This window comes from Cuculus canorus, chromosome 22, assembly GCF_017976375.1.
Source record: "Cuculus canorus isolate bCucCan1 chromosome 22, bCucCan1.pri, whole genome shotgun sequence".
Classification (NCBI taxonomy): domain Eukaryota; kingdom Metazoa; phylum Chordata; class Aves; order Cuculiformes; family Cuculidae; genus Cuculus; species Cuculus canorus.
This window is the reverse complement of record NC_071422.1, coordinates 6,081,883-6,098,133: the sequence shown is the minus strand read 5'-3', so window position 1 is coordinate 6,098,133 and position 16,251 is coordinate 6,081,883. Positions and strand designations below refer to the sequence as shown.

General features: G+C 55.3%; 1 protein-coding gene across 2 annotated transcripts; it reads right to left on the bottom strand.

The window, feature by feature from the left end:
• Window positions 1-12,078: 12,078 nt before the first annotated feature.
• YRDC (yrdC N6-threonylcarbamoyltransferase domain containing) lies at window positions 12,079-15,637 on the bottom strand. 2 transcript variants are annotated; one of them, XM_054086724.1, is made up of 6 exons: window positions 15,484-15,637; window positions 14,477-14,672; window positions 14,171-14,285; window positions 13,721-13,840; window positions 12,918-13,060; window positions 12,092-12,672 (listed from the first exon to the last, which is right to left on the bottom strand). In XM_054086724.1, exons 1-6 carry the CDS (start codon window positions 15,617-15,619, stop codon window positions 12,609-12,611), a joined length of 774 nt encoding a protein of 257 aa, XP_053942699.1. In that variant the 5' UTR covers window positions 15,620-15,637; the 3' UTR covers window positions 12,092-12,608. The 2 variants fall into 2 exon arrangements, with proteins under 2 accessions (XP_053942700.1, XP_053942699.1); XM_054086725.1 differs by lacking the exon at window positions 13,721-13,840 and having other exon boundaries at window positions 12,079-12,672.
• Between the last annotated feature and the right edge of the window lie 614 nt (window positions 15,638-16,251).

Genomic DNA, 16,251 nt, shown 5'->3' with positions numbered 1-16,251 from the left:
GCCTGCAGGGCTGGTGTGGCACCAGAGCAAACCCCTACTACATCTCCCAACAGCATGAGCACCACCAAGGAAGGACCCCAAACCCTTGCTGCATTTCAGGATGGATCAGCACACGGATCCCTGCTGCCGCCGTGAATGATGCAAGACTGACTGTCCAAGCCGGAGCACCCAAATTTGTATTTTAGACCCAAAGAGGTGCCCTCTGAGGTTTCTGAAGGACCAAGCACCCATCGCTCCACTCCACGGCCCCATGGCTTTACCCCAACAGCCCATGAGCTCTACAGCTCCTGCCTGGCCACGTCCAAACTCAGCTCCACGTCTGGGCAGGAGCTCAGCACATTTGCTGTGAAATCTAAACCCACGTCGCTCGCTCTGAGCTGTTCCACGTCATTAACGGAACATCTGCCAGGCTGCAAACAATGCGGAGCGTTGGGCGCTTCTCCCATCACTTACCCCTAACAGCATTAGTCTTACTGCTCGGAAGAGAGAGCGCAGCAGAAGGCCAGAGCCTGCTAACGCCTGGCAGCCTCAAAACTTTAGAAAGAACCTCTCCTCACCCCAAAACCAAAAGCCACCGGTGCCTCTGAAAGATCCCGCGTGGCTCTGCAGACCCAAAAGCCCAGGACAGCACTTTCCACATCAGCAAACGCCAGCGGTAGCTGCCACCGGTGCACACGCTGCTTTGCTTCTAGCAGCACAGTATCCACTGTTCCCCTACATCCCCTGTCTTTTATCATTACCTAACCCATGACAAACCCATTACGATGCTAAAGATTGGAATTACTGTGATCCCAGGCAGATACCCAGAGAAACAGCAGGGTTTTGCACGAGGCAGTAATAAATTACTGAAGGTCACCTATGATTTATTACTGCTTTGGATCCCAGAGAGTGACACTGTTTCACCCAGGGAAGCAGCCTCATGGGTGCCAGAGCATCTGCTCTGGTTGAGCCTCTCACATCGATGTTTTTTGCTTTCTTTATTGAATTGGAAGCGTCCCCACTAAACTCGCTGTCTGCTTCTTTGAGTGATGCCTTTGCCACACAACGCTGTGAATTCACAGCCCATCCGCTGTGCACAACTGCTCTGACAAGTGGAAAAGCACCATCTGGGAAGAGGATAAAGCCCAAGAACCTCAGACTGTTCTCAAGCAGGATGAGCTTTGCTCCACCAGCCCCACCCTGCCTGGCACAAGGGGCAGAAGATGCTTTGCTCCAGGGGAAAGTGGCACCTTTCAGTGTGATCTTGGGAGAGTCTCTGCAGCGCAGGAACCTGCAGAGCTGGAAGCTGACCCTTCTTCTGTGCTTCTCCATGCGCTTGGAATCCTCTTAGGGGCTCTGCTTTCTGCTGGAGCATCCCCACCCCAGCTCTGAGGCAGGGTGTCTTGAAGTTAGGGCAAGACTTTAGGGGTTCCAAGCCCCCCTGCCTCTTCCTTGCTGGCTTTTTGCCCACCCAGTGGCCAACAACTCGCAAGGTGCCCCACGACGAGCCGTGCCCACAGCAAGAGGAGCACCCAGAGCAGCCACAACCACTGCTCAGAGTCTCTTAAACAGATGCTGCCACTGCGGCAAGCGCGACACCCCAGCCTGCACCCCACTTCTGTACCTACATCCCCTTGTCTTGGGGCTGTCCCCCTTTCTCTCGGTTCTAATTCTGCCTCTGCAGGGCTGGAAGAGCCCAGTGCAGCTGGACAGGAGTGAAGGGCACAGACAAGCGCTCCTCACAGCAAGACCCTGCCAGTCTACACTGGCAGTGGCAGCCTCTCCCTTTAGAAGCAGGAAAAAATAATTACCAGCAACTTTTGGAAGTAAATAAATAGTTGGTGAGCTGAGCTGCTTGAATTATTAATGGTCAGTTCAACCGTTCAGGCACTGCGGTCGTTACTAACAAGAACATCTGATGCCAATAAAACTCTTTGCCTATTGTGCTGCCAATATTAAAAGATTCAATGTGTTTATGAAAGCAGCTACGCTCGAGCATAAAGAAATCATCTGAAAAACAAGCTCAAAGGGTGGCGGATCCCCCTAAAAGGCTGGCTGGGTCATTAGCATCAGGACAGGACAACCACGCACACAAAGAGGGGAGCGGGGACCACGCTGGGGGACAGCTGGGACACCCCCAAGCAGCAGTGGGAGATGCAAAGGACTAAGAAAAGCTCACGGATGCTTTTATCGCAAGTGCAAGGGCTAGACAGGAGCAGAGCACTGCCTGCCCCAGCCAGAAGCTGCTCTGTGCCCGCGCCCAGCAGAGCCACACGAGACACAAGCCACACTCCTAGTTTCAGCCCCGTGACTCCCCAGACACGGTCCCAACAGGGATAAGCTTTTGCTGCGCTCGCCAACGTGCCAGAAACGGCTGCAGGTGACAGGCACTGCCAGAGAGATAAGACTACGCGGCACCACACTGCGTTTTCATCTTCAAAGGGCTTTAAGATGCTAAGAAAGCACCGGCAGCTCCTCCTGGGCACCGCTTTTGTCCCTGCGTGAAGGTCTGCGACACGCTGCCGGAGCCAGCCTGCAGGCTTGAGCTCCTCTGATTAGGAACAATTAGACAAGAGGGCAAAGAGATCCTGACGAGAGCGGCTGCCTCTGACACGGGCTCTCGGCAGGGCTCCCGATCCAGCTGCCAGCGGGAAAGTGGCGCTTGTGCAAACGCTCTTAATGCCGCAGGAGCCTCCACCACGCTGCACAGCCAACAAGGATGGAGCGCTCTCAGCCAGCCCTTCCTCTGCTGTCACCCACTTAGTGCAGGGGGGACATGGGTTACCCCAAAGCTTGCAACGCACGCCTTCGCCCTGCAAACAGCCCTCCAACCCCTGCATGAAACCTCCAGCATCCAGAGTTGGTCCAGCAGCCTCCATCCCTCTGGTTGTCCTGCACGCTGGGGACAGGATGGGACAGCAACACCCAAGCTGTCCTCGCTGGTGGCAGCTCCTGCGTTTCCAGATATCCCTTTCATCTCCTCAGAGCCTGCTAGATTTAATCCCCGCACTTTGGTATAAAGTCAGGGTCCCATCCGGAAAGCAATTTGTGCCTCCCAGAGCAGGCAGTCGTAACATTTCCCATTAAAATGTAAATTTGGTTAAGTTTTCTGGCATCTCTTTTCCTTCCTTAAGGTAAGAAGAATATGAACTTGTATTATTTTTTCCATCAATGTTATCTTCCTCTCAGTTTTGTGCTAAGTAAAAAAGCTGCCCGATATACACCTTCTGCAAATTAAATTTGAATTGAGTCTGACAGCACAACAGGGATCCGGATTACAAAGAGATGTGCTAGCCTAATTGGAATCATTTCGGAGAGGTTATTCGCAGAAGCGTTAACCACGGAAAGCACAAGTGGAGCCACACGTGCTCTCTGTGCCGAACGCTCATCTCGGCCGCGCCGCCCATTGCAGGCAGGACCAGGCTGCGCCTCGCACCTTGCTGGCCTCTTGGGGACAATCTGGATGCTGAGGTTGGGTTTATTGATGATCGCAGCCCAACAACCAAAGCCAGCCTTCCTTCCGCCAGGTGCTGAGGACCACACTGGTTGTTCCTCCTGGCAGTCCTTGGGGCTCCCGGGGCAGCCCAGATGCTGGTGGTCCTCCTGTTCACCAGCGATCCTTGTTCTGCTGTAGCTCCTGATACACCTGCGAACCCTGCTCCACCACCAACCCCTGCTCACTGTAGCTCCTGCTCCACCAGCCATCCCTGCTCTGCTGTAGACCCTGCTCCACCTAAGATCCCTCCACCAGCCATCCCTGCTCCACCAGCCATCCCTGCTCTGCTGTAGACCCTGCTCCACCTAAGTTCTCTGCTCCACTGTAGCTCCTGCTCCACCACCAATGCCTACTTCACTAGCCATCCCTGCTCCACTCCAGCTGCTGTTCACCAGCCATCCCTGCTCTGCTGTAGATCCTGCTCCACCAGCCATCCCTGCTCCACTCCAGCTGCTGTTCCATCAGCCATCCCTGCTCTGCTGTAGATCCTGCTCCACCAGCAATTCCTGCTCCACCAGCGATCCTTGCTCTGCTATAGCTCCTTCTCCACCAGCCATCCCTGCTCCACTACAGCTCCTGCTCCACCAGCCATCCCTGCTCCACCATAGCTCCTTCTCCACCATAGCTCCTTCTCCACCAGCCATCCCTGCTCCACCATAGTTCCTTCTCCACCAGCCATCCCTGCTCCACTACAGCTCCTGCTCCACCAGCCATCCCTGCTCCACCATAGCTCCTTCTCCACCATAGCTCCTTCTCCACCAGCCATCCCTGCTCCACCATAGCTCCTTCTCCACCAGCCATCCCTGCTCCACCATAGCTCCTTCTCCACCAGCCATCCCTGCTCCACCATAGCTCCTTCTCCACTAGCCATCCCTGCTCCACCATAGCTCCTTCTCCACCAGCCACCCCTGCTCCGCTGTAGCTCCTTCTCCATCAGCCATTCCTGCTCCACTGTAGCTCCTGCTCCACCACTTGCCTCCCCAGCAGTCCCACTGTGCCCCCCGTCCCCAGCCAAGAGCGGAAGGGACGTGTCCTATCAGGCACAGGATTTCGACCAAACATGCTCAGAATAATGAAACCAATTGTCCTGCTCACGCTGCAGTTTTTAGAAGACGATCTTTCATGATTAAAACCCCAAATCCCTCTAGACTCACCACTTCTTTCGCCTTCAGACACCTGGAGGCAGGGAAACGCTCTCTCCACGCCTCGGGAAGCTTGTCAGAGCCTGAAGGGTATTTAAAGGATAAACCATACACCAAGGAGAAACACCTGAAAATTATCTTTTTGATGGTCAGCTCCACCAAAACCGGGGGGACGAGGCTGCCCGTCCCAGGGCTCCCTGCCCAGAGCTGCTGCCGGACACGGCTCGTCAAAGTCACGCAGGAGTACAGCGGCTGCAGAATTAATATCAGAGTGCAGTGAATTAATTACTATCTCCAACGGCATTTCTAGTGGGGATAATTTCAGGTGCAACGGTTTGAATGACATCGTTTCAAAGAAGAGTCTCCCATTGTCCTGACTAATTTGAGGTTAACTAAATTTGTTTCTCACCAGGAGACAGCTCGTCAACTCAGCCTGCAGTAATGACAGCTCCGCAGCTCCTGCACGGCCCTGAGAAGTGGGAGATGCTTTGGGCTTTGTCCCCAAGGAGAAGGAGGGTCAAGCCATGCCATACTCTTGCTCTTCTCACAGAGCTCCACATGAAAGCACCTCTACTGCTGCGTTGCCCTACACGCAGCTGCTACATCATCTTTGCCCCAGTTTGCCTTCCTTGATGGGCTCCAAGAGCTGCCCAGGTCCTGGGTGAGGTGGGAAGATGCTGGTTCCTGCAGGACCACCAGCTGCCCCCATCCCGGCTCCTCTCCGTGGATCCCAGCGTGCCCGGTGCCGGGAAGTACGTCAGTATTTGATTTTCAGTCCCATCTTACTGCTGGTGCAACAGCCACGCAGCCCAACAAGCCCCACCATCGCTGTTCCAGGAAGGAATGGCGTGGAACAAGGGCAGACCTGATGTCCACCATGAGACCTCATGGCACACGACACGCAAACAACCCATGTTGCACAGTGATGGCCCATGTTGGGCACCAGATGGCCCACATCAGGCAGTGGACAGCCCACATTGGGCAACAATGGCCCACGCTGGGCAGCAATGGAACATATCATACAGCAGATGGGCCATGTTGGGCAGCAATGGTCCACGTTGGGCAATGATGGTCCACATGACACAGCAGATGGTTCATGTTGGGCAGCAATGGAACATATCACACAGCAGATGGGCCATGTTGGGCAGCAATGGTCCACGTTGGGCAATGATGGTCCACGTTGGGCAGCAATGGAACATATCACACAGCAGATGGGCCATGTTAGGCAGCAATGGAACACATCACCCAGTAGATGGGCCATGTTGGGCAGCGATGGTCCATGTTGGGCAATGCTGGTCGACATCACACAGCAGATGGTCCACATTGGGCAATGATGGTCCACATCACATAGCAGATGGGCCATGTTGGGCAGCAATGAAACACGACACCCAGCAGATGGGCCATGTTGGGCAGTGATGGTCCATGTTGGGCAATGCTGGTCGACATCACACAGCAGATGGGCCACATTGGGCAATGATGGTCCACATCACATAGCAGATGGGCTATGTTGGGCAGCAATGAAACACGTCACCCAGCAGATGGGCCATGTTGGGCAGTGATGGTCCACGTTGGGCAATGATGGTCCACATGACACAGCAGATGGTCCGTTTTGGGCAGCAGTGGAACACATCACCCAGCAGATGGGCCATGCTGGGCAATGATGGTCCACATCACACAGCAGATGGTCCATGTTGGGCAGCAGTGGAACACATCACCCAGCAGATGGGCCATGTTGGGCAGCGATGGGCCATGCTGGGCAATGATGGTCCACATCACCCAGCAGATGGCCCATGTTGGGCAGCAGTGGAACACATCACCCACCAGATGGGCTGTGTTGGGCAACGATGGTCCACATCGGGCAGCAGACAGCCCACATTGCACAGCCAGCTCCTGCAGGCTCAGAATTTCCCACTTCCCCAGAAATCTGATCAAAGCGAGCTGTGGTTAATGACACTTTGATTCACCGGGGAGCCGAGCGCTCGCACTCGACAGCGCTGCAGCCAACCCACTTCCCAGCTACTGGTGGGCAGAGTTAATGGCGAGCATCATCACACCCAGGGGAAAGCAGCTCATGAATAAAACCCAAGAGCTTCATTGCGAGGAGGGCTTTGCTCCACTGCTTTCCTTGTCCTGGAGGTCCCCACACCCTGCGGAAAGGAGTCTCCCCAGCGTGGCTTTCCCACAGGGCAGCTCCTGGAAACCCTCACATGGCTCAGATGGGAACCGAAACCTCTGTCCCCTCAGCAGCAGTTAAGTGAATTAGCAGCCCCAGCCAGCATTAATTATGCAGAGAATCATTTGCTGGTGAAATTAAAAAGAAGAAAAAAAAAAAAAAAGGCAAGAATCTAATTTAATCAAAATATAATTAAATGAATAGTTAATTTAACAACTCCGCAGTGAAAACCCCTTGACCTCTGGAGCTACCCTGCCTGCAAGCACCGCCTGTTCATCACTCCTGCACTGCGATCTCCCCTCTTTCAGCTGAAAATCATCCCTCCTCATCCTCTCCGTGCCCTCCCTGATCAAGAGCCCCTTCCCAGCTTTCCTGGAGCCCCTGGAAGCCGCTCTAAGGTCTCCCTGAAGTCTTCTCCAGGCTGAACAAGTCCTTTTGGTAAAGGGAGAGAAAAAGAGAAGGGATGGGTGTACGCAGATCATGTTACCTTTAAGCCCCCGAAAAATTCCAGTCCAAATAAATATTTTTTTTTAAGGAACTAGGGAACGGGAAGATGAGCAGCAGCCAGGTGGGATTTCCTCCAGAAAAACGAGCTGAGAGCAAATCTGACAAATGTGTCTGGAGTGACTTAGGAGAGGAGATGCTGTCTGGGAAGTGGACTCTCCAGATGGCCTCAAGGTCCCTTCTGTCTCTATCGTCTACGCTTCTACAGACTAATTCCTTAAATCAGCATCCTCTGGAAACTTGCCAGGCATCCTGCCAGCTCGGGAGCTGGAAGAAGGGCTGGAGGACACTGTAAGTGGATATGCATGCGCAGCGTGTAAAAGGAAACAGGTTTTTGCAACAGGCCCCTATAATCCCCCGAGATAAACTCAGAGGAGCATTTTTCTAGCAGCCTCCTCTTGAGTCAGCAACACCCCAGCTCGGAGTCGCAAAGTGGGTGTGTGTAAGAGAGGCAGAACAGCCCCAGCCCAGAACCCGCTGTCGCAGGGATGCCCCTACCCAGCCCTCTCCTGTCACAGGCGGACTCATTCCTGCAGTAAAAACAAGAACTGCAGCTCAGCATCCCCCTCTATGTACGAAAGCAGCCAAGGTGGACAAGATCATCTCTCCCGACTGTAACCGCAGCGAGGGAAAAGTCCTCTCTCCAAGCTCTGAGCAACTGGTAAGGGCGGACCGCGCTCCATCTGGAAGCATTTCCCCATGCCCTGGATGATCTCCTAGACAAGATACTATAAGAAAAGAAATCAGAAGGAGATTAACAAATACTGTTTGAAAGATTTAATCAGCTATAAATTGCAATGTTATGTTTGCAGCTTAATTAGCTGGGTTTCTTTGCTCTTTGGGATGAGGTTGAGGGAGGGCATCTAGAAGAAGCCTTGCAGATCTCTGTTTGCGGTGATGGAGGCAAATTTATCGCTGGCTGGGGCTAGCAGGTGCCTCGGACCACCAGATCTCTGGGCTAGGCTGCTTATTCCTGCACGAATAGTGCTCTGGTGCCTTCCTGTGTCGCTCTGTGACCAGGAGGATGCTCCAGCCTTGCTGTCCAGAGCTGGATGCAGCTGCTTCGCCCTCAATGGCATCAGGGGCATGAAAGAAAAAGAGCCCTTGGGGCAGGGAGAAGGTGGATGAGAAGCTCAATGTGAGCCAGCAATGTGCTGGGCTCAATATTTGATTCCTGGGCTGCATCCAAAGAAGTTGGATTCTGCCCCTCTACTCCGCTCTTGTGAGACCTCACCTGGAGCCATGCATTCAGTTCTGGAATCCTCGGCACTGGAAAGCCATGGATCTGCTGGAGCAGGTCCAGAGAAAGACACGGCTATGATTCAAGGGCTGGAGGACCTCCTATCCGAGGACAGGCTGAGAGAGTTGGAGTTGTTCAGTCTGGAGAAGAGAAGGCTCTAATAAGTGGCACTGTGGCACCGGGAAGCCCTGAGTGTTTGCTCTGACCCGCACAGCTCAAGGAAGGACAACATATAAATCGAGTCTCAATGTCAGGGATGGCCAAAAAACATGTAAAAAAAAATTAAAGTGATTAAACAGATCCTTTGAGGCACCTTCCTGAAACAAGAGTTACTCCTGGATGGCTCTAATTTACATCCTGCTTCCTACGGCACTACAAACAATAACCAAAAGCCCACGGCAAAGGGTATTCCAACTACACCAGCCGTGAAAAGTTCTCAGCACAAGGACCTCTGCCATGGAACAGCCACACAAAATAAACAGCAGGGTAGGAGAAGCTACAGGCTTTTAGCCACCAGCTGCAGCAGCACAGATGACATTGTGACAGCACTCCAGAAACATCAGATAGATAAGATCATGGTGAGAAGCAAAAGTGACCCAGCGACTGCCTGACATCAGACAGCCCCGATTACTCCGACCGAAGCTTCCAAACACAACACCCTGACAGTATTTTTCCCCAATGGCTTCAAGAGGGACAGAAAGGGTCAGACATGCAGCAGCTTCACCTCTGACTGGTATCAGGATTCGGCCTCCCCGCTCCGCTGTTGCCCATTTGAATCATCACGGTATGAATCTGAACCGGCTGTGCTAATGAGGTCCTAAAGATGCATTTAGATTTGGAGAGCGAGCACTAATTAAAATGCAAACCATGTATTTCCTGCTCCGAGCACTCATGCCAATGTGATTTCAACGAGGCTTGCGAACACAAGAGTCACCCTGATCTGTACCACTCCCGTGAATTGGCTCACAGAAGTGTTTATAGTTCCTCCTACGAGATCTAAAAAGGCATCGCTCTCCACTCCAGCAGAAGCCATTTGTCTAATCCACAGGTCCTAATTGGCAAGGAGTATATTCTCACAACACACCTCAGCAGACAGCTTGCCACGTCCCAAACACCATCACCATCGATCCCAACACCGTGTCTGCCCTGCGCACACCAGTCCTGGCCCCGAGGCTTCCACAAAGTCACACAGCACAGCAGGAGGGTTTTGGAAAGCACTGAGAACACCTCACTAAGCAACCAAGCATGGGTTTGCTCCATGCTGGTGCGTTCCTGAGGTGCTGACAGTGCCCCGGTGTTGGCTGACGCAAGGCTGGTTGCTTTAGCTGGTGCTGAGTACATCACCCTGGCAGCCACCATGGCCACAGACACGCAGAGCCAGAGGAAAGGGGTAATTTATAGTGCCTGCATTTCCTGCAAGGGAACAAAGGCACCGGCCGTTTCACCCATGCCAGATGCATGGCTCATCCTCTTGATGCCGATGACACAAATAAAGCTGTCACTGAACACCAGCAGCGTGGAACGAACCAGAAACAGAAGCATCAGCTGAGACGCCAGTATATCCCCCCGGTTTTCTGCCCACCGAGGCTGCGGCAGACACAAGGCTCCAGGCACCCCCAAGCAGAGCACAAATCCAGCCCCTTTCAAGCAAGACTGCTCTACCTCTGGGCTTCTCTTCATTTTCTCCAAGACCATTACACAAGAAAGCAGCCCTTCCTGGCTTAGGACATCTATCTCCACACTTTGAAGTCCCCACGGGGAGGAACGACCTCATGCAGCAGAGACCCACAGCTCTTGGGGGTCCCTGTGGCTGCACCACCCCATCTTCACAGAGCAGAGCGTCCTGCCTGTGCCAGCCCAGAGGGCAGGAGCTCAGCTGTGCCCCCGTTATCGATAGCACGAGATTTGCTTGTCTGAACAAGGAAATAGATCACCGGAAGAAGAGGAAACATTGGGAAAGCGGATGGCGGGTGGGACAGTGATGAATGAGCACTTGGAGGAGCTGGGCAGAGATCAATGAATAGCTGATGAGTTGAGGCGGAGGAGGGCGAAGCTCGCCATGCAGACCCAGAGGGAGCACGATCGGTAGGGAAATTGCATTACAGTGAGCCCTAAAGAGCCTTCACAGCTCCGCCACTGCTCAGGGTTGGTGCAAAGTAGGAGCTGCAGAGCACAGATCACCCGCTGTCCCCACCAGTCGATGCCCACAGAGGGATCAACTCCCCTAGTCCCATTCACTCCCCTCCACCAAGCCACAGCCTCTGCTCAGAGCAGGGCCTGTCAGCACCACGGGGACAATCGGGGAGGGACAGAAGGTCCTGTGCAGGCAGCTGAAAGGGAAGTGATGCCTCTTATTTCCCTCAGCCCCTCTATCTCACAGGATATTCGATTGAGAAAAAAAAGAGATAAGAGCAAAAGCTGCGAGAATGGGAAGCATGCAGAGACCCCACACGCTCTACAACCGCCAGCAACTCCCCCAGCCTTGTTCTTCTGGGCTTTTACAGACAGTTCCTGCAGAGACATCATTTGGGGCTCAGCTCTGTCTGTACTACAGCCCATCAGCAGCGACTGAGACAGCTGCTCACACACAATAAATCACCACTCCGTGGCACTGGGAAAAATCATCCCAGCGCAGGCTGTGCAAGGAGAGCAGCACCACGTCCTGCCCTCCCCGGCAGCCTGCAGCTCAGCATGCAAACCGCATCCGCGCCACGCCAAGATCACACTGCGCAGCCCCAGCGCAGCACTCGCTTATTAATGCTTTTAAGCAAGCGTTCACGCAGTCAGTCCAGCCACGAGCTCTAAGGCTCCCCGCAGGGCGCCTGGCTCTATCTAGCGGCAGGAGACACGACTCCAGCGGCTCAACTACCTCCTATCAAAAGGGTGGAGGTCCAGCTCAACTCACAGGGCTGCTCAGAGACCAAACCGGTGTGGACGGACGCGTTAGGGAAGGCGGCAGGGAAGTAGTTTAGGACAAGCATCACCTCCAGCAAAGCAGCAGTCCTGGTGCAGCCAGTTTGGGGAACTCGTGTTTCTGGGCCTTCTGCACTGCAGGGCAGTCAAGTCAGGTGGGCTGAGAGATGGGACTTGGTCAAAAGTGATCCTTGCGACGCCGCTGGAACATAAACCACCACACAGGCAGCGTAGAGCCTCAGACTGAGCAACACCATCATTTCACCCGGTGAGATGCACCTGTTAGACCTAAAGGTCTCCACGTGAAAACCACAGCCCCCGGCTCACTGCTTCCAAATCACTTTTATTGCGATGGTTCTGCCCTGCCTTCAGTGCCTTCATCTGCCAGTTCATAAATCAACCTTCAAAGACCTTTTCTAGGGGCACTGAATGCACAGAGGGAGAAGAGGGACAGCAAATTCATGGTCTGCAGATTTCTGTCCAGTACCCCTGGTCCCTGGCACCAGGTACAGGAAGAAAAAGCTCTTCCCACCTCCCTGGAGCATCCACGCTCTGCAACTTGACTGTGCCGAGTAGCCCGAAGGCAGCTATTTGAAAGAAAATGACAGCAGCTGCTTGTGGGCTGAGGGGCTGAACAGAGCAATTTCAACTTCCTACCAAAGCAGGGTTATCCAACCCCACTGCCTCTGTCCCTGCCGCTGGTTTGGATTGCATTTAACAAAGAAAAACAGCCAGAAGACACCATAGCCAAAGCTGGAAAAACCTCTTTTCCATCTTTGCTTTTCTTTCAACACAACGAATGAGTGTTAAAGGGAGGGCGGGTCAGCCGCTGTCGTCACCACATCATCCTGAGAACACCATGACATTGGAATTACTGTATCTCAAAGGCCATTAATAAATCAGAGGCTATTTGGGAATGCGACAGCAGGAAAAAGAGAGCAGCACACGTCTTTGGGTTGGTTTCTCAGACCACAGTAGATGTGATACTAATGCAGACACCCATCAGCCGTTGCTCTGAGTTTTTAATCTTGTTTTATCTTTTATTAACCGCAACATAACCCATCGACCTCATTAAACAAGGCCATGATCACCCGTTTTCTGAACGCACAGGCACACGGTGCCCAGCTTTACCAGCCCTGCAGAGCCTTCCAGCCTGAAGCCTTAAGACGATCCTGGTATCAAGCCGTACTTCTGCCTCAGGATTTCAACTGTCGATGTCAGCGCACTGGGGGAAAAGAGAACCATCAGAAAGAAAGGGTTTTAAGGATTAAAGTGCATTTTCTCAGAAAGAGCAATCAGCCTGATGCCTGTACAGCACTTTGAATCAAGAAGGACACAAGACTCCAGAAACGGGGCTAGTAATTAAGCTAAACACCATCAATGTGAAGGTTCAAAAAGAAGCAAAATACAACCCACTTGAACTCAAAAGCTTCATTTCCTTTAAAGTAAAGAAAAACCCATAGCGCTCACCAGCCAGGCCGGATGATGATGAACTTCCCCGGCACAGACAAGTCAACGACTGTCGACCCCAAGCGACACTCTGGGCTCTGGACATCCCCTATGGGGCCTCCGTCAATGATTAGGGACAAATGAGGCCACAGGTCTTGGAATTCCTAAAAAAAGAGAAGGTGGATTGCGATGGTGCTTTACCAGGCACTGCTGGATGCTCCAGTGTCAAGGGAGGTGGCCTCTCCCCACCCCTGTCAGCTCAGAGGACTTGTTTCTGTCATGAACACATCCCGTTTTGATTCCCCAGAACACATTTATCTCAGGCATGCAAGACAGCCCCGAGGATTCCCTCACTACAGACTTCTTAGCTGCACTGTTACATATTGAGAAGTGCACAGAAAAACCAGAAGTCAAAAGAAACAGCTGGCAGCAAGGAGAGGGCACCTCTCCAGCTCCATGCCCAACGACACCATCACCAGGCTGCCACGCTGTGAAGAGCTGCACAGACAGCAGCGGTATCGCTCCACAGCCACCTCTCTCATAGCAGCTTTCATCTTTCAGACACAAACACCCACCCCAAAAGCTGTGCACGTGCCTTTTCGGCTCTGTCCTCCTCGCTTTTTAACGTGAGGATCACAGCAGGCAGTTGCCCCACACCATATCTCCACAGGCTGTTTTAATTAGAGATCATCGTTAAGAAAATCAAAATAACAGCTGCAGAGAGATCCCAGTTTAACTGCTAACGCTGGTTTCTAACAGTGAGAGCCTGGGGCTGTGACAGACTACACCACAACAGTGTCACACAGCGGCAAAGGCAGCCTTACCAAGACAGTCAGCGTGCTCGCCTGAGAGCTGAAGTTGGCGCTTGTTAAAGCGAGGGGCCCGGAGCAAGCTCGTGCCACGTCCCTAACAAAGGAGTGGTCTGGAATGCGCACACCGACCAGCTACAAGGAAGAAGAGAGCATGGTTTTAGACGCAATAACCATTCTGAACCTCCCATCGCTTAAAGTCCTTTCATCTTAATGCTGATCCTCTAAAGAATCAATACATTAGCACCTGCTGAACGAGCAATAATGAGATGGGCCGTGAGTCGGCCTCACTGCTGGGTTATGCTGTGTTCAAATCAGCCACGGGCAGCTGAAAGCAAAGGGCACGGCAGCTGCTGCTAAGCTCGCTGAGCACACGGCTTAGAGTGCAAGCTGCTACAGCAGGAGCACAGAAATAGTAAACTGGAGCAGAAAACCACAGAGCTGCATCCTGCAGCACAGACCTACCGATGTGAAAGGATTCAAATCTTTATTCAGCTCTTCGGAGCGCTTTAAAACCAGGGTCACAGGCCCTGGGAGGAGGTCCCGTAGCAGCTCGTCTGGCACATTCACCTGGCAGTACCTGGAGGCGAGAGAAACTGTCAAGGTGGGCTCACGGTGAGCGCACAGCGTTGCGAGCGGCTCCAATCCCCAGTTCCAGCCCTCAGCCCCCCAGCTCTCGTGGCACTCTACAGAAAGCAGCCGCTCCACGCCACGGCTGCCCAGGCCACTCGCACTGCACCAGCCCCGTTGAGCTCAGCCCCACACACCCACCTGTGGATGTGGTCCACCTCCCCAAGGCAGATGGCCAGCGGCTTCCCACCATCTCGCCCCTTCAGGCGGTAGATGCTCTGTACAGCCCCGGTGTCCTGGGCCAGGCACGCCACGCCGTACACCGTATCTGTCGGCACCGCCACCAGCCCACCTGCCAGCAGTGCCCTCGCAGTGGTCGCCACCACCTCCCGCCAGCCTGAGGACATCATAGAATCAGCGAGGCGACCGGAACCCTCATGCCCTGCTCCTTTCCCCACCAGCACCACCGATACCAGGCTCAAATCTCCTTTCTGACGGCAACCCACCCCGGGACCCTGCTGCCCTCACCACCTACACCCTGGGCCCCACTCCTCTCCCTGCCCGCACCTCCAGCAGACAACAGTCACGGTGGCGGCAGCACAGCCAGGCTCCCGCCACCCCGGCCCCTGCCCCACTCCCCTCCCTGCCCGCGTCCCCCTTCCCTTGCACCCCACTGCCCCCACTCCCACCCTGGATCCGGCTCCCATTCCTGCCCGCACCCCCACACCGGACTCTCCTCCTCCCCCCCCGCACCGGGCCCGAGTCCCCCTCCCTGCCCGCCCCTGTGGCGGAGACAGCGATCAAGCGACGCGGCCAGGCTCCCCACGCCCGGTTTCCTTCCCCGCCGCGCCCCCTCCTTCTCGGCACCAAGCCCGGCTCCTCTCCTTACCGGCTCCCCTCCCTGCCTGCACCCCCACACAGGACTCCTCTCCTCCCCCTCGTACCGGGCCCGGCTCCCATTCCTGCTCGTACCCCCACACCAGACACCTCTCCTCCCCCTCGTACCGGGCCCGGCTCCCATTCCTGCCCGCACCCCCACACCGGACCCCTCTCCTCCCTCCGTACTGAGCCCGACTCCCCCTTCCCTGCCCGGCCCTGTGGCGGAGACAGCGATCACGGCGGTGCGGCCAGGATCCCCACGCCCGCTTTCCCTCCCCGCCGGCACCGGGCCCAGCTCCCCTCCCTGCCCCGTTCGTTCGCCCCCGCACCAGTGTGGTCGCCGGGGCACGCCCGGCCGGGCGGCAGCAGCAGGCGGGCCCCGCAGGCGCTGCCCCCGGGGCTGAACCCCAGCCCGGGCGCTCCCTCCACCACTCGCGCCAGCGCCGCTACCGCCGCCCGCCGCATGCGCGGGACACTTCCGGCCGCCGCGACGCCGTGCGTCATGACGCACGGTGCGATGACGCACTTCCGGCGCCGGGCCCATGGCGACGGGAGGTGGCGGCGGCAGGGCGGCTTGGGTGGGTTTTGGGCCTGGGGAGGGGCCGGGGGGGGTTCAGGCCGCGCCGCCGTGACCGGTGTCTCCGCCGCAGGTGCGGCATGAGGTGCGGGCATTGCTGGAGGAGCGGCAGAGGCGACTGCGGGCCCGCATCGCCGTCTGCGAGGAGCTGACGGCGGAAATGGCCGCGCTGCGGGCCGCGCTCGGGGCTGCCCCGCCGGCCACGGGCCACGAACTACCGGCACTGGGCCTCGACCGACCGGCCCCACCGGGGAACGTCGGGGAAAGGGAGTCGGGAGCCGGGGGTCCCGCTCGGCCCCTGGGAGAGCCAGCGAGGCCGTGACCGAGCCGAGCCCCCCAGTGCCTGCTCTTATTAAACGTGCACTTGGCATCAGCGCAGCGTTAGCCTGGCCGTGTCCGCCCCTGGCCGGTGGGGGGTACAGCGGCATCTGCCCTCGCCGGTAACGGGCTGGGAGCAGCGAACGGTTGGCGTGGTGGGAGGAAGTGTGGAATCTGCACTGTTCTGGGGGCAGCACCAGTG